This window comes from Pseudopodoces humilis, chromosome 1 (assembly GCF_049639895.1).
Source record: "Pseudopodoces humilis isolate 2021_Gansu_Grassland_sample_001 chromosome 1, ASM4963989v1, whole genome shotgun sequence".
Classification (NCBI taxonomy): domain Eukaryota; kingdom Metazoa; phylum Chordata; class Aves; order Passeriformes; family Paridae; genus Pseudopodoces; species Pseudopodoces humilis.
Genome location: NC_142200.1, coordinates 23172530 through 23194116, shown reverse-complemented (window position 1 = coordinate 23194116; position 21587 = coordinate 23172530). Strand labels below are relative to the sequence as shown.

At 38.6% G+C, this 21587-nt stretch overlaps 2 protein-coding genes across 5 annotated transcripts in view; both read right to left on the bottom strand.

Annotated features, from left to right (window-relative positions):
- The window catches only part of RAD54B (RAD54 homolog B), a 61675-nt gene that overhangs the window by 33909 nt on the left and 6179 nt on the right, over positions 1-21587 (bottom strand). The window lies entirely within an intron of this gene.
- Positions 3756-10022, bottom strand: FSBP (fibrinogen silencer binding protein). The gene is made up of 2 exons (XM_005517020.3): positions 9468-10022; positions 3756-5222 (listed from the first exon to the last, which is right to left on the bottom strand). The coding sequence occupies exons 1-2, from the start codon at positions 9836-9838 to the stop codon at positions 4697-4699; spliced, it is 897 nt and encodes a 298-aa protein (XP_005517077.1). The 5' UTR covers positions 9839-10022; the 3' UTR covers positions 3756-4696.

Genomic DNA, 21587 nt, shown 5'->3' with positions numbered 1-21587 from the left:
AAAAAATCAGTAGCATTTTCCAAGTCTGCAGTTTTGTTAAAGAGCAAATAAAAATCATTAATTATTTAGAGTAACTGCTGATTAAGTATTCAATTAAAATTATACTATACTCTTCTTGTGTGAGTAATGCAGAGTCAAACAAGGTGTTATACTGAAGAGATATTTGGATGCATCAACAATCATTCTGCATAATCACTACGATAAAACAGAGTGAAAATCCCACAGCATGGAAGAAAGGCAGAGGCAGTGGGGCCTACAGATGGCTGAGCTTTCCTTGGGTTCTCTGACCCTCATCCACCTCCCCACATACACAAATCAAAAGCAAGGTTTTCAACTATTTTTCCACTAGACAACTGTAGGTTTTACAAGGAAGAATTCACATTTTGTTAGTTAGCATTCAATGGAACTTCAGGAAACTGCATCTTTAGTATGAAGAAAAATTTTACTCAGACAAACTGGATGTCATTTAAGAGCAGGCATCACTACACACAGGTTGACACCAAGGCAAATACTTTTGGTTTTAGCAGAGATAAAACAGAGAAACAGAGGTCACAGAAGGATTGAAATTTAGTCCTGTGTTATACAGACAGCTAATAGACATTATTTTAACTACTGCAAACCTTTTTTTTTTTACTCTAAGACACAGGCAGTAAGACTTCTCAATTTAAGACCTGGATATTGAAAACAGAATAATGGTCTTACTTGTTAAGAATACATACTGAGAAGCTGTATTTAATGCATTTTAATACTAAAAGTGTTCTTTTTAGAGGCTTCTTCTTATTTTCATAGGGAAAATGGAAAACTAATCAACATCTTAGGAAAACAACATTTTATCACCTTCTTGAGTAGCCATTTTAGTATTTTATTGAAGTTAAAATTGACATGGAAGCATCCTAAAGCAGTTTAAAAAAAGGCATAGGAAATTTTAAAAGACAGCTTAGCCAGGCAGCCTGGATAGCACGATTATTTTTCTTCCTCACACTCAGAAACAACTATCACTTCATTATGAGGAACTTAATGGCTTTGACTATTGGAAATCCAGTGAGCACAAGTTTGCCCAAAGAAGACAGTATGCAAGCTCAAGTTTATGCATTTTCATTGTATGGGGAGAAATAATCCAAAGTCTGAAAATGTGTAGACATATAAATGAAATCAATAAATTTAAGCTAGTTAAGTGGAAAATGTTAGAAAACAAGGGTATGACAAGTACAACTAGCTACAAGCAATCTCTCCCAGTCTTGGAGTATTATCTCTTACCATTTTTACCTGATAAGAATTCTCATCTAAGGCAAGCATTCCACAAGAATCAAAAGCTTACAGAGGGAAGCAAGAGTTAAAAAAAGCAACTTAATTAGGTAGCAACGATGAAATTATAGACTGATTGTTAGCCAGTTACTTGGATAGATGAAATTACACAAGATGCTATCACAATTCTCACAAAGTTATCACAAGTACAGTTTTTTATTCTAATCCTAAACATAAATCCATTAGATGTCTGGAATTAAGTTACTCCTACAGCCTGTTTATTGCAGTTATCTTAGCAGAAGAACATGAACATATGGTAGAAATTTGTCCTTGCCTAAAATTACTCTGCTTGTACTCTGTACATTATAAACATGCAGACAGGGAATGGCACTGCCAGATGTAGCGGAGTAAGAGGATAAGAATGAGGGTGAAGGAGGAAAGGGCCTCCTCCTACCATCCCTCTCACACACACTAGCACAGTATCATTTGCTGGAACAGTAAAAATTATAGCACTTCATGGTCCAGAAGGACCAGCCACAGCTGCGCTGCATGTACCCAATATTAGGAATACATGGAAAAAAAACAGGAACAAGCACGAAGAAGTGAGAGTCTGACTCTGAAAGATAACCTGATACTGCACAGCAGATGTGGAGTGAGAAAGAAATGTAAATCCACCACCATAGAGAGGTAAAATATATAGTCAGCACCACACTGCACTGAGAGAGCAATACAATGGCACTGAAGGTTCAAGGAAACACTTCCCTAGTTAAAGGAAATAATCATCTCACTAGTAATGAAAGGAATGAGCTCCATGGGCACTCAACAGATGTCTCCCCCTTTCCCAAGCTCCCCAAAAGTCAAAAGAAACAAAACTGAGAACACAGCAAATGAGATAGATGAGATCTCTGAACTAGAGGTGCTGCTTGCAGATAAGAAAGTCTTCCACTAACAAGTGACACAAAGTCAGAACAACAAAACATGGAAGAACACCAACGATAAGGGGACAGTATATTTTATTTCTTTATTCATTTTCATCCTTCCCCTTCCAACATCAAGAACACAAGGGAGACTTTGCTCTACGCAGAGTCCTATTTTTGCAACTACTTTGCCTGCCAGTTCAGAAAAGACTACAAGCTTTCCAAGACTGAAAATTTCTCACTTCTAGTCCTCGAAATAAAAATACCAGTAGAAACCCTGGAAGTCACCTCTTCATCTAGCATCAAAAGAAAACATTCTAATGACCCCAGAGCATTTTGGTGGCCAGTGTTAAAAGAGTATCTGTAATTCAAAACCACTGCAAGACAATGAGCTGTAAGGGAATTATTTTATAAACTAATAAAAACTTGTTTGCATAACATATAAGAACAGAAACTAGAAATTAATTCCTTCCCGCTGGAAACCAGAATTCTGATTTTCAACTGAAAGGATAAGATCACACATTTCCAAATTACAAGACAACGGCAGATAATTTAGTGCTGTTTCCCATTTCTGAGAAGCAGAACAAATAAAATCTGCATTTATTTATTAAAGCCGGGATTTTGATTCTTGTAAACTCAGAGAAGTGAGTTATCTCCTTGAAGCGCTTCCAGCTACACAAAACCAGATCAATATCCTTGAACTAAGAAACACAGCAGAAAGCCAAGGACTGTACTGGAATAAAGGCCACTTATCCAGGCACCATCATTTTTAGTACACACAAAAATTCCCAGAACACTTACAGTACTCTCTTCTCAAAAAAACAATTAAAAAGTATTGAGGAACTCCACATTGTCAACACCTGTTTTCATTGTTCTATATTTTTCCTCAGTTTGTAAATAAAAGACTTGCTTTCTTTACTTTTCCTACCTGAAACCTGTTAAAGTTATCCTGGGCACTGACAGTCAAGATTATCATATCCCAAATTTTAACTGTAATTCTTTAAGCTCCATTAGCTCCTCAACTACACTTAAATGCTTCCAGTCTTCAGTTTTCAGTAAGTACCTACTCCTGTGGTACCTGATTTACTCTGAAGACCAACAAGGAGGTGTGAAGCTTACCTCACTGAGAGTCTGCTAATGCAGACCACTGCCCCACACTTGCATGCACAGGTTTGTGGGAGTGGAGAAAATCAAATTTGGGGAAACAGTGGTGACAGGAGTGAGGAAGAAATAGTCTCTTCCTATTGCTTTTGTTCAATCTGTTGTTGGGGCCCTCTGACATTGGAGACACTGGAGGAATTACATTTCCATTGTTCTCTCTTTTTCCTTGATGCTGTCCTTCATTTCCTTTTCTTGCTGTAAAGGTTAGAGGAAGGGGAAAGTATTGTTACGGGGAATAAGGAGCCAGAGGTCTAAGGCAGTTATGGATCCATTCACAACAGGCAGGAGACTAAGAGTTATGAAGAAATTAATCATCTAGGATTGATGTTTTCCACATATTTTTCCTCCAGTTATGAACGCTGATCATAACTACAGAGGAAACAGCTGCTACCAGGACAGATAGAAGAATCAATTTTGTTTTCATTTGGGGCTTTTTATTTGAAACTAATCGAAAGATTGGAACAACAGCATCTATAAAAGGGACTCAGAATAACACAATCTTCTGTTGATTTCAAGTCACATGTTACACACAGAAACTATTTTATTTCAGTAGCTTATAGTCATAGTGATATTGATCAAAGGCACCTGCAACTGTCTTGGTTGCACATGCACTGTAGTAATTATGCATGCAAATTAGCAAAGTAGATATTTATGTGGTTGATCACCAGTATAATTACTATAACTGAATACACAATTGTGATAACTGTACACACAAATTACACATGCATGCAGTTTTAAAAACCAAGTGTTGCATTCATTGTCTCTTATTTTGATAACATCCTATGGAAACACTTCTTCTCTGGAAACAATTAAAAAGTATTAACTTTTAAAAAGATGTACATTTATTCAACTGTCTACTGAACATTAAAAAAATATAACAATCCAGTAATTTTGTTTTCCAAGCTGACATATCAGAAAAATGTCACTACTGTCATAAGATTGACCAACTTGAAAAGAATAAAACATTTAAACATAGCCTCTTATTTCTCCTTTTATGCATTTATTTACCTGCAACTTCATTAAGATATTAAAGGTGATTATTTGAAAAAATAATGCATATGACCAAAATTTATAACAAGATAACAAGAGCTGAGTTAAATTTCCATTAACTCATCACAACTCTAGAGATAAATGGAAATATTTTTAAAGTTTGCATTTTTATTAATCTAAACACTTAAACAGGGATTTGATTATACTTTAGACCAGAAGAGTTGGTGCATTCAAACCCATAACAAAGTATTTTTCTAAGGTACTTAAACAACATGTGCTGTCATGTCTTAAGCCCAGATTTTGATCCATTCATATTAACATAAGAAACAATTTTGCATTTATTATTAAGTATCTCAAAGAATGTGACAGAAGTAATAAAATATTTAGATACTGCTGTATTCTGGCAGATCACGGCGCAGTCGTATTGCCTTCAGCTTCTCTACTTTGATTTTTGTTCGCAACAGTTCTTCTTCCAGTTGCTGCTTTCTTTTCAAACCATCCCTTTTTTCTTGTACATAAAGACCAATTTTTCTTTGGTTTTCTAATATTATTTGATGCTCCTCTTTCAGCATTTGTAACATCTGTGGGTCATAACCACACATTGGTCTAAAGCGTTCTCCAACCTCAAGCCTAAAAAACTCATCTCTTCTTGGTACAGGGGAAGGAGACATCATCACCCTCATATCAACTGAAGACACTGATGTTGAAGGAGACCTTTCCATAACATGCACCAGCTGGTGTTCTTCCTCTTGTTCTAAGTTCTCATTTTGCTGTGAGTCTATAATCAGAGAAGGAGGAGGTTTGACATCCTCTTCCAACTGCAAGTCCATCATGACTGTCGCAGGATGGTGATCCAACATTGCCTGTGGTGAACTGGTACCAGCAATTGTTTCTTTATCGATACTAGCACTAGAACACACAAAATCATATTTAAATAATCCATTAAAAACTATTTTAAAAGGCATAGCTGTAAGTAACCAAAGCTTCATTTGAATACTACTCTGCTATCTATGCCCAGGACTCTACTTTCATTACCTGAACACCACTTGTGCCCCTCTTTCTTTCAACCACATACACACAGCCCCGTCTTACTCAGATTTTACTGTTCTAAAGGCAGTACAGCCAACAGAGAACTCGTCTGGTAGGCCCCTCTGACACTGAAGAAGCAAGAAGGGCTATTAGTGATAAATGAAAATATTTTTTAAAAAGCAGCACAAAGTCATGCAAGTAACAGAGGGGAAAGTTTATGTAATATAAAAGGTTTTTTAAAAGAACATTAATTTAGATGGAGTGGACTATGGCAGAAACACTTCCATCTCTCACACGTATTTGTCTCCCCCTTTTAATGTGCCCCCTGTTTCTGATGCATGCACCCAAGTATTTGGGCTTTTTTTCAACGTAAAATAATCACTAAATAAAATTACACAAAGAGCCTTGGGAAAAGAAACCAGAGTCTAGAAGACAACCCTTGCCAGTAGATTTGGGAACCAAGTTAATCCCTGCTCCTTCCCTTTTGAATTGCTGGCTTTAATATTTCTTCTGAAGCTTCAAGACACAGAAATGTTTCCATTAAGAACAGCCTATAGCTCTGTGCATTTCTTTTTTAAAGAACAACACCCACTTGACTCATCTGTCTTTGTGTAAATCCCTGAGTCAGCAGCATCTCAAATCATGATTTGACATTGCACTGGCTTTGATGATAATAATGGCTCAAGCTGTTCCTGACACTTGTCTACCATCAGTTGTGTTTGAAACCCTACACTTCTGCACATCACTCCTTTATTCAGGTAATGCTTTTTTAAGCCACATCAGCTTCTCGATCTATTACTGTACAGATCTATAAAGAATACTTGCAGCATGACTGGGAAGGCAGTATAGAGTTACATTAGAACATGAATATATTAACTTGGGATTGACAGCCAAGCCACTGAACTCTCATGGACAGGACTGTCTAAAACAGAGCCTATATCTGGTGGTTGCAGATTCAAGACATTTCTGAACCCTTCAAAACCTGCTGCTAGCACTTAAAGGCAGTAAGTAGATCCATGATTAACATAACATTCACAGATGCTCCCCTATCCTGGAGAACCTGTCCTAAATTTGGGGCTGAGCAATGGAGTTTTTCTACACCTTAAAATGCCTTCATAGCCCTACAAGCCACACACTGAGAAGCTATCTGATTATTAAATCACCATCCTGGTTAGTAAGAGATGTGGGTTCAAATTCCCAGAAGCAAAGAAGAAATGTAATTTATACATCCTGTTCTCACAAAAATGCCCTAACTCCTTAATGAAAAGGTGGCATGATCATAACTCCTGGATCTCCCATGGTCTTCAAAACTCTTGGTTTAAAAGAAATAAGCAATCATAGTTGCACTTTCTGAAGGACCCTGACCTAGCCTGCCATCCATTAACATGAAAATACATTTTCTATAATAAAAGCATGAAAGCTTCTCAGTACTCAGTTGCAAAAAGGCTCATCAGGGTGAGAGCAATATATTTTCCAAAAATAAAGCCTGTCAACCACACAAACTATTTAAACTAAAGATTCTTTAAAAACCACCGTCCATCTGAAGCAGGTATTGAAAACTGACCTTTCATTAATCTCCTGAAGAAAAAAACATGATAATCTTAATTCAATTGACTGCTACCTGAGCTCCCTATAGAGTACCAATTATATCACCTTACTCCCCCGTCTACCTCATGCCACAGAGCTTCACTTTTTCCTACATGCCTCTTTCTCATATTGTTTTAGTCCTCTCAGCATCGGAAGCATTATCCTGCACACAAATTTTCACTTGTTTTCCCCTGTGCTGAGTGTAATTCTGAGTTTCCCCCCTCTTCACAACCACAGCTTCTAATAAAGCTTCTCTCCTTCTTATTTGCTGGCTCCTGGCCAGCTTCTAGCCTGAGAAAAGTGGAAACAACCAGCAGGAGAAGCAGGTCATTCTGACAAAAGGAAATGGAGAGAGAGCAGAAAGAGAAAGTAAGAGAGGTTAAATAGAAGAAAGAAAGGTAAGATTTTGTGTAGCATAGACTAGAGCCTCCAAACAGTGAAAAAAAAATCCAGCTCTTAATAGGGTAATCCACACAGAACTAGAAAAATTAACAGATCTTCAGGTAACTCTGATGCGGCTTGTTTTTTTTTTTCCTTAGTCAGCCTCTTAAGAGGAAAACAATTAGACAGCAAAGAGAGAAAGAAGGAATTGAGAAACAAAAGAACTGCCTCTATGGTGGTTACTAATGTTGTTTCTGACAACTTGACTGAAAGAAAGACAAACAACAGTTACCACAATTGGGGCATGGTGTTTATAACCCTGCAGGCACCCATGATTCACCAGGTTTTGTTTAATCACAGCGAGCTAGAAATTGCTTAAAGGTGCGATTAAGAATTTGGGCTCATTATAAGTCATATTTCCCTCCTCCAAAACCTAAGTCATATCCTGGTGAGCTAAAACCCAACACTGGGTTTATAAAACTGGGGTAAAATGCAATTCAGAGAACTATCAAATAATTATGTATTTGGACAAGGAAAAAAATAATCTTTTAAAGCATGCTCTTTTCCTTCAGCCCACAGTGTAGTGGTTGTTCCTAGGAACAACCATTTTGGGAAAGCAGTAATCAAGCCAGTGTTCCCAGACCCATAAAAAACTGCAGAAAATGTTTAAATTACAGGAGACAAACTATGGAGATCATTAGCTCTTTAATCATTCACTAAAAGCGTCAGTGCTTTTTATAAGCTGATCTACAAACTAAAGTTCTCACACTATTTTTTTTCCCCCCCCTCCTTACAAAAGTTGGTAGTCAAGACACTGCAACCTTTATTAGCGCAATTAAAAGCCTCATTTTGTTCCAGAGAATTCTTTGGAATGGTTCCTCCAGGGGCATTCACCAGGAGCAGCAGCACAGTCCAGTTGCTTTAGACTTCTTTACGCAACGGACCCACAACAGAATATTTTTAGAGCATCTGGCATGTTGGGATTTAGACAATTGTTACCATTCAGTTCAGCCAGTGGCACCATGAATCCAATTCACCGAGTGTGCGCATGCCAGCTTTTCTTAGAGTGTTACGCTGCTGCACTCACTATCAGTATATCTGATTAAAATACGGAAAGTTCACTTCCCATTAATCTGCTTGGGAAAATAAGAAAAATCAGAGCTTTCTCAAGGTTGCTGGTGAGTTATTTGACTTCCCTCCCCCACTCCCTAGCTTAGTTTTTGTATCTGGAGGAACCAAAATCCGACCCAGGCATTTTTTGATCCCTCAAGGACCAATACAGAACCAGCAGAGTGTTGCAAGTCAGATATGAGGGGCATTAGCCAGCTGTGGGAGAAAGCCTGCACAGTGCCTGCCTGTATTATGTCTGGCTCAAATCTAGACAGTGTGTCTCACTTAACTGAGCAGTAAAAAAAAGAAACCTCGCAAAAAAAAGAAAACTTCTAGTTCTGTACCTCTCAGTTTCTCTCTGTATTTAAACTACCTCACATAAGACACAGAACTGCTTGGAGTTTGGACTGCAATTAGCTTTGCTCCAGCTTCAGGGAACCACCATCAATGCAAGTAAAGTATAATTTAAAAAAACATTTGCACTCACAAAGGCACTGCAGTATGGAGAATCAATCTTTTTTTCTTTAAAGGGTTGGGATTAGTTAAAACATAACATGCAAACACTGACGTAAATGAGAGAAAAAAGGTGAATAAGGTTTCTTAGCTCTGTGAACTAACTTTATTAAAAATCCTATATAAACTGGTAACAGTTCCATATGTTGCAAAATGACTGCAGTATTACCTTAAATGGAGGAGAATAGCCATCACTTTGCCAGTGTTTGAATAATCTGCCTATTAAAAGGTAGGGGAGGGGTAGAGGTTGGAGCTACTATTTCTCTTTGATTCTCTCTTAACCCTCACTTTCCAGAGTATGACAAAGACTCTGAAACAAGCTTTGAAAGAGCTGAAAAAAATCAATGCAATGCTAAGTCAACATAAAGCTTCTCATAAAACAAAAGCAGTATTATTTTTGTCATTGTTTCCCATTTCTGAATTTTCTCAGATAAACACTTCCTTTAGGTGCCTGAGCACAAGCAAAAGCGTTACAAAGTAGATAGGAGGCGCCATAATTTTCATTCAGCAACAAAATAAAAAGAATTGTCTCACCTTTGAACACCGCTCCTGTCTCTTAAACACACATTGGAAATCTGTGGAATCATCTCCACAACTTTCTTGGTTGGCTCGGAAAAGCTGCTTTTACAATCTGAGTGAGTCTCCTTTTGCTGCAATAGCTCCTGTTTGGCATATTCTTTGAGCCTCTTGTACAGCGTGCGCAGGCCCTGTGCAGTACGAGGAGGGCGATCTACTCCGATGGCATTGTAGTTATCAGCTATAATATCCCAGCATTTGTTTTTTTCCACTATTACAGAATGCTTATTGGTATGTTCCTCGAGAATTTTAACATACGGCTTCACGAGTTTTAGCAAATCGAGCTTTTCAGATAATGTAAAATTAGAAGATCTGGCCTTTCCAACCATTGTTATCTTTGAATTAAGGAAGCCGTTCCTGGAGCCACCATGCAGTCCCTAGCTCTGCTCAGCTCTTTTTCACAAACAGAAAAAGATCAGGCTTAACTAGGCTAGTCTCATTTAGGCCCACGCCTACAAGGGAGGGTTTATTAAAATTCCTTCAGCTTAAGCTGACGCAGGTTCAGGAAATCTGCTTAAGCCAAGCCTGACCTACATAAGGCTTCAGACTGAAGAAGGCGAGAAGAAACAAGCAAAATACACTTTTGTATGAGGAGACCAGACATACACAGGATTTAAAAACATAAAGGTTTAAAGATTAGCACATTATCCAGCTAAAAATTACCTAATTTAGCTGGAGTAACAAGCTCTGACACATCTCCCAGCTCCCTCACACAATCTCAAACTGAAACCCTGCTGGAGATGATTTTACGTGTAACGACGTCCCCCCAAAAAAGCAACAATTGCTTTGTGCGAGGCAGGGCGCGTTACGGGGAGCGGGAGGCGAGAGGCGGCGGCGCGTGTGGAGAGAGCCCCGGCAGAGCCCCCGGCGCCATTTGCATAGAGCTGGTCCTGCTGTCAGTCACTGCGGGGCGGCATCTCCCCCAGCCGGCTGGTTACGCTCGGGCTTCGCCGCAAAGCTCGGCTTCTCCCGTACTTGGCAGCCGGCGACAGCCACCGGCACGGGGGCTTCTTAAAGAGCCCGCTGCGCTCCCCGGCCGAGCTGCGGCACCGGCAGGAGCGGCACGAACGCCTCGGTGCGAGCGGGCCCCGAGCGCCGCTGCGCCGGCCCTGAGGCGGCTCCCGGGCGAACCCCGGCATCGGCGCTCGGCCGGGGCTGCGAGGCGGCACCGCAAGGGCTGGGGCAGCCCGCAGTCGTGACAGATTTACCGAGTGCGTTACAGCGTGCGGATACTGGGGTTTTAATAATATCCACCAGCAAATAACTGATTTTTATTATATTTATCCAGGCGTCTTTTCAAGATAAAAAAATCTGATTTTTATTAACAAGATGTGCCTCCATTTCTAATGTTTGCTCAACAACGTATCACCTGAAAGCAAGCCTTCACATAAAAACGCACGCAAGGCTTTAAATTTCAGTGGTCTAAACTAAAGCAACAGATCAGAGAAAGAGAAAACCCAGCAGATAGAATGAAAGATGTTCTCAAGTACAAAAAGCAAAAACTAAGTTTGAAAAATGACGTATTCCACTGAAAGAGTCCGGAGGGTGGAAACAAACACCACTTGAGACAGTGGCAACAGCTTCCTAAGCTTAACATGTCCAGCCTTGAAAACAAGGGAGCCTAGAAGCAGGAGGAAGGAAAGAGAAATAATTATAGCTTGAAATATCCTAAGGCTATAAAGATCTAGGTATAAACTTGTTTGCTCTAAGGGGAAAAAACCCAAAGCAGACACAAGCCGCATTCAAAACAAGAAATTCACACTAAACAAAGGGAGACTTTTAACTTCTAAAAATCAATTAGCATTTAAAATAACAAGCACTTTTGGAAACATTTCTAAGACTTGGCTTGTCAGTACCACCTAACAAAATTGTGACCAGTCCACTTCACTGGCATTGCTTTCAAGCCAGGATTAAATAAAGCATTTTATAGTTTGAAGCCTATTACACTTAAATTTGAGAAACAAAACACTCCTGTGGTTAGAAGCACTGTATGAAAACCATTACTTATAAACACCTAATCCTTTCCTATTTCCCCTCACTTTGCACTTTACTAATATTAAGAATTTAAAGCTGGTGGTTAGAATTTTGGTTTTTTTTAATTTATGTTCTTAGTTGTTCTTCAGTAACTGAAAAAAAATTGGATGTGCTTCACACAGTTTAGACTCTGGGTATCAGCACTGAGGAGTCTCAGGCAAGCCTATGCTGTACCTCCATTGTTGAAGCAGTTGTGCAGTGCTCACCCAGACTCTTGACTTTTTAGTGTCAAAAAAAGGTGAGTGATTAAAGGCTCCTCCCCACAGACACAAAGAGCACAAATGAACAGTGTGTGGCAGAGGAGCCCAAAGGAACCAAGCCCTCAGTCCAGCTGCTCCCAGGCCCCAGGGGCAAGAGAGACCCAGAGTCTACAGGAGAGGCTCTCTCTAGACCTCTCACCTCACACACTCAAGGAGGGGTTACTGCCCACCGGGTATGGGACTCAGTGTGAGATGCCAGAGAGAGTATTTTGGGATTGGAGAAGGCAGTACAAGATATTTAGAGGAAGAACTGAAGGCAAGACAAGGGATAGTGAATCATGAAAGTATGCTTGGGAAAGAACAAGCATAGGAGGATACTGGTAGGGAGGGAGGGAAAGCGCTAACGGGCCAGGTGCATGTAAACAGGTAGTTCAGCCATTCCCTGGGCCTGAGCCCTGCAGATTGTCCTATCTGCCTGTTAAACTACATTTGTAACTGTTTTCCTGGGTGAGGGAAAATATCCATTTGGTGTGACCATGTACAGAAACACAGATGCCAGCAGCTGGAGTAGTACCGCCACAGGTCACAGGGGCCCAGGGTGCTTGAGGCACCAGAAGGCAAAGGCCAGAGCCCAGGCACACAGCCCGGATACCTGTGTCAGTGTGTGACCTCGGGCAAACTCCAAGCCAGACTAGCCATGCAGAAGGCTTGGAAGCTGAGTGACCACGAGTCTGGGCCAGATACTGCAGAGACCAGAAGGTCTGAGATTTGGCTACTGGAGGGACACCAGGACACCCGGGACAGGCCAGTGGTCACACCAGCTGCCAGAGAGACCCAGTGCATGTTTGTGTGTCAGCTGGGAGACCAAGGGATCCAGGGACCAGTAACTGAGCAGAGTAAGGATTTAAGGCCACTTGCTGGAGGATCCATGTTATATACGCAAGCATTTGCTACAAACAAGCTTTTTTCATAGTCATACAGTGAATGGAAAGGATGATGCCCTTGAAGCTGCTTGTGTTTGTGTGAGTGCTGAACGTTTTGATGTCTGGCTGTATATACACATATAGTGTGCACATGTGCCTGTTGAAGATACATCCTTGTGGTCCTGGCCATGAGGAGCTGCACCAGTCTCCCCTATAATGGGCTACCAGATGCAGCAATTCCCAATATTAGACTTGTATTATCTAAACTTATATTACCTTAGTGCTTAATGTTGCTAGAGAGACTAAGTTTCCACACTAATGTAATTACAGCAAAATACTGCTATATAGTTTTCTTTTGAGCAAATGTCTGATGAAGTGCCTGAATTACATATTGTTCTTCATGAGTTAAAATAACCCCCGTAAAAAACGAAGCTGGCTGCCAACCAAGATTTTTTTTCCTTCCTTTTTTTTCCCCTTTTTAAAATAGCTCTGTACATCAGCCTAAGGTCGTATCAGTACTTGATAAGAAATTGCAGAATGTGAAAACCCTGGATATTAATGATACATATAGACATCTTTGAGCTAAAATAATAGGTGTAGCTCCAAGACAATTACAAAAAACAAAGATATTGCCACAGTCCACCCTTCATCCTACACCTTCCACCACCACTTGCACTTATGCAACACAGTGCACAGCCAGTTCAGCAAGATGATCTAGCTACAGAATAATCTATTCATTTTGCAAGCATAAAAATTTAATATGAACTTAATAATTGGTTTAAGCCAACATAGATGTGGGACATTGTCAAAACAGTCATTTCTGCCTCCCCCCAACTGTGTCATGTTCCTGCCCTTTCACTGTGCTGATATGAGCACTCACAAATCCGGACAATGCATATTAATCTTTTTTTTCTGAGCTGAGTTAGTTTTAATCACCAGCAGTTCCCTAATCCAGTATGCCACAGGACAAATAACTTGCAGAAAGAAATACATTGAAAAAAACTTCTTCAGACTCTATCTGGATCATTGTAGAGTGAATTGCAGACCATATTCCTAAAGACTTGTATTACCACAACTGCGGGGACAGCAAACCATAGGTAGCAGGAGAGAAATTCTCCTCACCACTGTCAAAAATAAAGATACATGCACCCCTTACATCACTTCACTGCCTTCTATGCCTCCTGTTTTTGCTGTGAAAAAGTCTAGAATTAATACCAGAAAATGATACAAACAGTGCATCCTGGAGAACTATTGAAATGAATGAATCACAACTATAATACAATCAGGAATTAAAATACAATCAGGAATTAAAGTCACTAAATCACTATGAATTACTGAAAAAGCTCAATGGCCACAAATGTGACAAGTGGTAGGCTTGTATAACAGCCACTAACTGCATCAAGTGGCCCATGTAAATTTAGATGCATTATAAGACAGAATATCGTGAAAAGGAGAATGTCTTAAATCAGGGGAGCATTTTGGATGAACAGGGAGGATTATTTTGTCACACAGAACTGACAAAGAATCTCTCCATGACAGACTTAAAAAAAGAATCTATAAGGTTCACGAGACAAAGGGAAAAAGACATCTGAGAAAACTGAGGATGCCTAAGAAAGAATGCGTCTTGAAAGATACCATTTGGAACAGAGAGCAAACATGAACTTTCAAAGTCATAACACCAGCTTAAGTGATTCAGGCTGGGACCTTTTAGTGCAAAACTATCAAATCAACAGATTGCTGAGCCCTGTGAAGGTGCTCTGCCCAAAATGGTAGCCCCAGGATAAGTCTGAAGGACTTCTGTTCTTATTTAGTAATACATAAGCAAACCAGCTCTGCAGAGACATGGGGCTAGCATTTGCAATCACCTAGAAGCCTGAAAATCCTCAAGAACAAGAGGGTGATTGCAAGACTTGAATCAAAGCTAAAACAGAAACCTGGTACCCCTGTACTTACAAAAAATGTAGAAAGATTCAGCAGCTAGGATGGCTATGTTACACATCACTGAATATACTGGGCTATTATGGCAGTGGAAACATTTGGCAAGTATCAAGGCAGTTGCTCACCCTTGCAAATGAATTTGGCAGCTGCATAAGATGAGAGTGTCTATAGGTAGCAAGGGCTGCAAAACTTCCATTAGCTCATCATATAGTCTTCTCTACTGACATGACAGCAAGACAGTGCCAAGTCATTTGATCTGCCTGTCTTTAAGAGCCTGCTGAGCAAAGGGTGGGTAAGAAAACTTTCAACTAAGAAGGTTTCTCACAGAAACAGTTGTTTCATGGGCAGTGTCTAAAGCCAAGGGGTGCAGGCATTATTTACTAAGAAGAGGGTTGAAGATGACAAAATCTTGTGAACTAAGTTGTAATACAATTTCACCTGGAAGTTACAGTGCTTAAATACATTCACATCAGACCCTTTAGAAATAATACTTTTAGATCATTTGTGTTTCAAATTGCTTTCTCATGTCACTTGATTTTTTTTTTCCCCTCATCTTCATCAGCACTTTCACCATCAGTTTTATACTATATTGTTCTTATCTTTGTTGTAACTGGACATCTCAGACCGCTCCTTTCCTTTCTCCTGCACAATTATTTCTAAACCTCTGTCCTGCCTGGGAGGTGAAACAAATAAGGCAAAGATTTACCTCTTCTCTTTGTCTCGCATCTATTTTTGTGATCAGTACCTACCATGTATTAACTTCTAACCTCTAAGTTATTGAAACTGCTGCAAGAACAAGGGTTCCAGCCTGCTCCAGAGCTCTTAGCAGCTGAAATTCCAAGCATAAAAGATAAATATAATTCTGTCCCCTCTGCTGATATAAAGCATTCTCTCAACATTTAGCCCACTGAAATGAGGAATACATGAATTAGCCAATTAAAATACCCACCATGCCAAATTTTAAAGAATTTATCTTCATTTAAGTGTGACATTCCACCACCCACACATTCAGATCAGTAACCATCCTTCAAAGTAAGTTTGGCTTAAAGCTACGGGAATGTTAAAGCTACTGTGTGACTGTACAGCTCCATGAATTAGCTCTTCACCTTATAAGTTGTTTCCTTAAAAATAGAAAAGCTTAGAGCCCCACTATTTACAAATTAAGAAGTGCATCCATTCCTAATACATTCTTATACCTTCTCTGATCCTCTCTTCAACAAGCATTTTGATGACTAATCAGAAGCAGTTGAGAAAGACAGAAATGTTTGAAAGTATGATTTTCCCAGGATATTTTCCCTAAATTCTCACATGTTCACTAGCAAGATAGCCCCTAACAACTGAAATAATGTAAGAGAAGCCAAGTTTTTGCAAGTCTCTTGTTTTGTTCATAGAGAGATTAAAAGTTTGGAGATTGTGCTTTTACATAATGTCTTGAAAATACTACCCTCTGCACTATTCTCTGCATTTAACAGAAAAACAGCTTCCTCCATTCTTCTAATCTTGCTCAGTGAATATTTGATGACAGTGAGGTAACCATCTTATCATTATCTTGTTGGCTCAAGGAGTCATCCAGACAAAGCTTCTGTTTCAGGGAAAACTTAAGACTAAAGCCAAAAGCTGGGACTGAACTCTAGTTAGGCTGATGTGGCAACAAAGGGAATCCAAACAATGAGCATAGCCACAGAAAGATTTGACAACTAGCTTTAAAGGCATCCAGGCCTAGTCTGCCATAATACTCATGATAGCTCAAAAAAAACCTCCCAGTTCCCTTCAGTAAGGCATTTCTTGTCCCTCTACATGATAGCTGTGTTCCCTCATCCTCCCTTAAGTCCACCCTCGTATCTATTGGAGACAGGAGAGCTGGGAATATATACACTCACCAGCTCCCCACAATCCAAACTAGGACTTTACAAAGAGTGAGGGAAAGGAAAATAAAAACATGTCAGAAAATGTGAATAGCCATGTATTTCTCTTTTTCCCATCTTGCATTCACATAGCCTGATAACAGATTTTGAAAATCAAAAAAGAAGTAAGAAGAAACTATGTGTACAGCTCCCCTTAGAATAGATGAGGGAATAGAAAGAATTACTGATAAACCTGAATCCTTTAAGATAATCTCTATGCAGGGTATTTTTCAAGTTCCTCATTTTTAAAGTTACAGTATTAGATAATTTCTTTTTCTGTATATTGCAGAGTGTGTGTTGTGTGCTTGCATGCAACTCTAGGGAGCTAAACTGTAATAAATATATTGGGATAGTAGGTTCATTTCCCAACACATCCCCTGCTGGCCCTTGGAAACAGGTGTTGGCTTTATATCTGCAGTTTTCAAGTAGACCTCTCTTCCTGCATGAGTATTTAAGTCTTTCTACTTATTTGTTTATAAATTTTCATTTTCAATAACTTAATACCTTTTTTCAAAAATGAAAGAATGTCATCTTTACATGGAGCACAGCTTTCTTCAATAACGGATATATCACTGCTCAAAAGTAAAGAACCTGATAATTTCTATTTTTCATTGTAAAGAAGCAGCCACAGTTCTATTTAATAGACAAGTTACTACCATGAAATTTTCATTTTAATCCCTCCAACTTCTCTGGGAAATGTTGAATATGTTACATGTAATATAATTATTTTTCTTTATTTTCTGATCATATAATACCCTTCTGATTTCTGGTTTCCTTCCCCTCTCCTTCATTATCTTTATTAGTTCAAATGCAAAGCACATTTAACTGGGGCAAATTAACAGTACATTTCTCTGCCAATCCACTGCTCTTTTCTCCAATGTGTGAATATCCTGGTTATATCATCTATAATTACATAAAGCCTAGTTATTCATATGACAGCAAGATATGATCATACCAAATTATAAATTAGGTTGTACTAACTGTGGAAATATCCCACTAGAATTAGGCAAGTCTGGATTTGTTTGACAGCAGCATTGTAGATGGCTGCCCCATACAGGAAAGCAGTTTTGCAGTTGCTGAATATTATATAAGATGTTGCCTTTGGTGGTGAAGCTGCTGTAAAGTTCCTTCTTTCCATCTCACTCATGGCTGCTAATTCTAGTAGCACCATGTATCTCAGCACTCTGCTGGTGGGCATCCCAAACTCAAGATGAATAAACACAGGAATGTGACAGCAGCCCAGGGGAACACCTAGTGTGCACAATCAGCTGGGAAAACACTAGAAAACGCCTCAAGACAGCAGTAGAGTAGAAAACATCACACCCCAAGGAAGAGCACCAAGTAAAAGGTGTTGTCTTGAGGAGATGTCAAAGAATCCCGAAGCTACAGACCAGAAAACACAATACCCACTGTGACAGGTATATAAATGAACACTTCTGGAATCAGCATCCAATCAGATATGTACAATTTATCTTATGATGTATTGACATCAATTCAGTTATATTAACCAGTCCCCATCTCTTGAGAGGGACTGATCAAACAGGCACAGATGACACCGAAACAGTAAAGAAACTATCCTGAATTGAGAATAAACTTGTCTATAAATTTGTCTATTCACTATTTTAAGCTATTCTTCTAGAACATTGTAGGGAGAAGGAGAACATTTAAAATCATATACTGTTTTGAATAAGAAATTACAACAAAATGTGTAGTCTTGTAAAATCTTCCTTGCAAACAATGCAGTAATAAATTACTTACACTCGGGTATCCAGTCATGTCTTAGCTGTTCTAAGGTGTGCTTGGTAATTATTAAGAGCTACAGATGATTATGGAGTATCTTTTACCCAAAGACTTAACTGCTTTACCAGCTGTTTATAGAAACATTTAAAGGACACACAAAACTGCAGCTACACATGCAGATCCACCACTAAAATAGACAGACTGAAATATCTTTTCTAGTTCATCTGTGAAGTGCAACAACAGAAAATAAATTAATACTTGTACTTTTGCAGATATCAAAATAATTCTAGAAATAATCTACTTCATTATGAGATGCCAGGCATGAATGAATTCAGCTCTGTTGCTAGAAACCATAAGTAGGCAGATTGAAACTGGACAATATGAAAGCTCTGAAAATAATTTTTTTTAATCCTCTGATTAAAAGTGACAGGTAATTGATTGCTACTGTTATAAATGAACACTGGATATTCACATTAATTGGTTAAAAGGATTTTTTAATACCAAGTGATAAGAGGTATCAGATAGACCTGTAATGCTCTAGGAAGCTGAAGGAACCACATTATGAAAAATTATTAATGCTTAAATATGCAAAGCATCCAAACCTTACAGACAAATGTAGTCAGTAAACATTAACATTCCAGAGAAGATAGAGAAAATGTATTCAAAACTATATGCAAATAATAAGTACAGTTGACATCACCAGCATGAAAGACATGCAGAAACATCTATTTAGAGACATAGGGTGAGCACATTAACCCCATTATGAAATACAGTTGCAATTTGTGCTCACTGTTAGCTCAAAGATAGTATCTGACCATGACTTCTGGCAAAGTTCCACTTGGAAGATGCATTAGCAGATGTTAGTGATGGATGAAAGACAAGGTACTCTAGAACCAAAAAACAACCAAACAGGAGGTGAGATGCAACAGAATAAAACTCTTTATCCATTTTTTCTATTCACTTACATCCAGTTCAAACAATGAAATCTCAGTCCAACTGGAATGTTGTGTCTAAGTGTTCAGGTGAAAGAGCTATTCATTTCCACAAAGAAAATAGTAAGCCCAAAGGGCAAAACACAGCAACATTCTCCTATATTAAAAATACCAACAGAAAGCAAGCTGTAAACTTAGATAATAAATAGAAATTAAATTATGTATACTTTATATAAATAAAATAAATCTATATTAAAACCTTAAATTGAGGACAATGTGGGTAAAAACCTCAGTTCTTGCCAATCCTGCTCATTAACATTACTGAGGAGATACTAAGTATAGTTTAGGGATCTGCCTGTCCATTATTTCTTTAAGTGCAGATTATTTGTATTTTCTTGTTATTGCTAATAGACCCTCAGATTGTCATAAGGACAAGTAGAAACGGAGCATTTGAGAAGTGCAATAATGTCCTTCCAAACGCATTTATGGTTTTGTTTTCAGTCACTGGTAAATAGTTTAGGAATGTTTAAGTAATTTTCATTTTTAAAGAGCACACACACTTAGCTGAATTCTTTGGAGGCATGTGAGAAAAAGTATTAATGACAATGTCAAATAAATCACCTCCGTCCCAAAGATCCATTGTGTGAACAAGTACTATATTCTGAATACAAAACAAAGGTACCAAAGAGATTGTCATGTTCATTCCTCTTAAAAACAAGCAAATACCAATTCTTAAAGCAGTAGTAAAGTTCATTTTCCTACAAAGAAACATGTAACGTTATTTTCCAGTGTTCAGAACTTAAAATGACAAGTTGTAAACTGCCCAATGAACATGTTCAGTATCTTACACTTCTAACATTCCTAAAATTACAACACATAAGTAGGTTTCATTCAGCTGTTGCTACAAACTTACTAAATGTCTCTGGAAATACCTCATCTCACAGAATTTCAGAGTCCCTTGCACTTCACTTTTATTAATGACATTTTAGGAAAAAGTTTTTTTTTAAAAGAAGCTTAAAAAAACCAAATATTTTTTAAGCCAGATATGCTATAGTTTTGAGAATGATTCCTTCTAATAAAATCCTTACTTGCCTGCTCCAAGAAATGGACACCAAGTGTAAGATAACTGAGTTTTGTTTGGAGTTTTTTTGAAAGAATGCACAGCATTTTCAGGGCTGGGTTTCAGGAAGATTAGGTCTATGAACAGTGCTGTTGTCCAACGGTTCACAGGTGTTTCAAAAGAATTTCAGTGGAACCCAGGGTATTTATTTACACATTCCACTGCTGCACTGGAAACCCAAACACAGCAGCTTTGAGTGTGATACATAACTATCAAACTGTTTATCATCTGCATTAAATGATATGGAGACAATAAACGAAAATAATGCATACAAACAGACTTTTTCAATCTTAAAATTATTTTAATGCCCCTTTAACAGAGAACTATGAGGTTCTAGAGACTGACAGTCAAATATAATTTCATTAAAATATTAATTATAATAAAACCCCCCAACTGACTCTGGCTTTCACAACTGTTTTCCATTACTTCTGAATTTCATACCAAAGCCAGCTTTGACAAAACAATTTAACTTCACATTACAAAGAAGGTTATAATTTACATAATCAATGTAATCGCTACATTAGCTGTAATGAATAACAGGCAAAAGTGACGTAAAGGGCAGAAACTGTCTTGAAAAATCTAAGTTATTAAGAAATTACTTAAGATTTAAGGAAGACTCAATACAGGATAGTTTTCTCACTACAGTGCTTACAACACCAGTGAACCTGAAAACCATAACTAACATTGACATTAGAATTTCTTCTTTTATACGACAGCTTTTCAAAGGCTTGCAGGGTTAGACTCATTCTGCAGGCATAGAAAGGGCTTCAGCACAAAATGCCTTGTTCAGAAAGGCAACAGCACATCAACAGTAGCAGCTCACCCAGTTTCCACAAGTTTTTGGTTATTTTTGTAAACTCATCACAGAGGACCCACACCAGCTGCACGCAGGAATCATGATACAGAAAAGACATTTAGTATCTTTTCCACTTCATAACATTTTTTGCTGGAATGCCTGCTGATTTCCCAGATTATTTTGGAATTAAATCCATTATTTATCTTTCAAGTGCACTGCTAAGCAGAACTAGCAGATACAAATTTTTGCAGATGTACCTATAGGGAAGCATGACACCTCAAACAAAATAACCCATAGACACTGAAAATTTTCTTGAAGTGTAGGCTTCAACTGGAAGTTTCAGCACGCAGCAGATAAACATGAAAGCTGTAAGACTTAAAGACATACAAGGAAGCTGAATTTCCCCACATTAGCTCTGCCAAACAGAGTGCATACACTCTGGGTCACATACCATGCCAGTGGCAGCATCCTATCAGAGCTATTACATTCCC

What these genes read in the sequence shown, in the direction of transcription:
- FSBP (XM_005517020.3), bottom strand. Translation starts at nt 9,838, where the DNA reads ATGGTTGGAAAGGCCAGATCTTCTAATTTTACATTATCTGAAAAGCTC. An exon ending in GACAGGAGCGGTGTTCAAAG is followed by an intron (nt 5,223 to 9,467) that starts GTGAGACAATTC and finishes TGTGTGTTCTAG; the next exon opens with TGCTAGTATCGATAAAGAAA.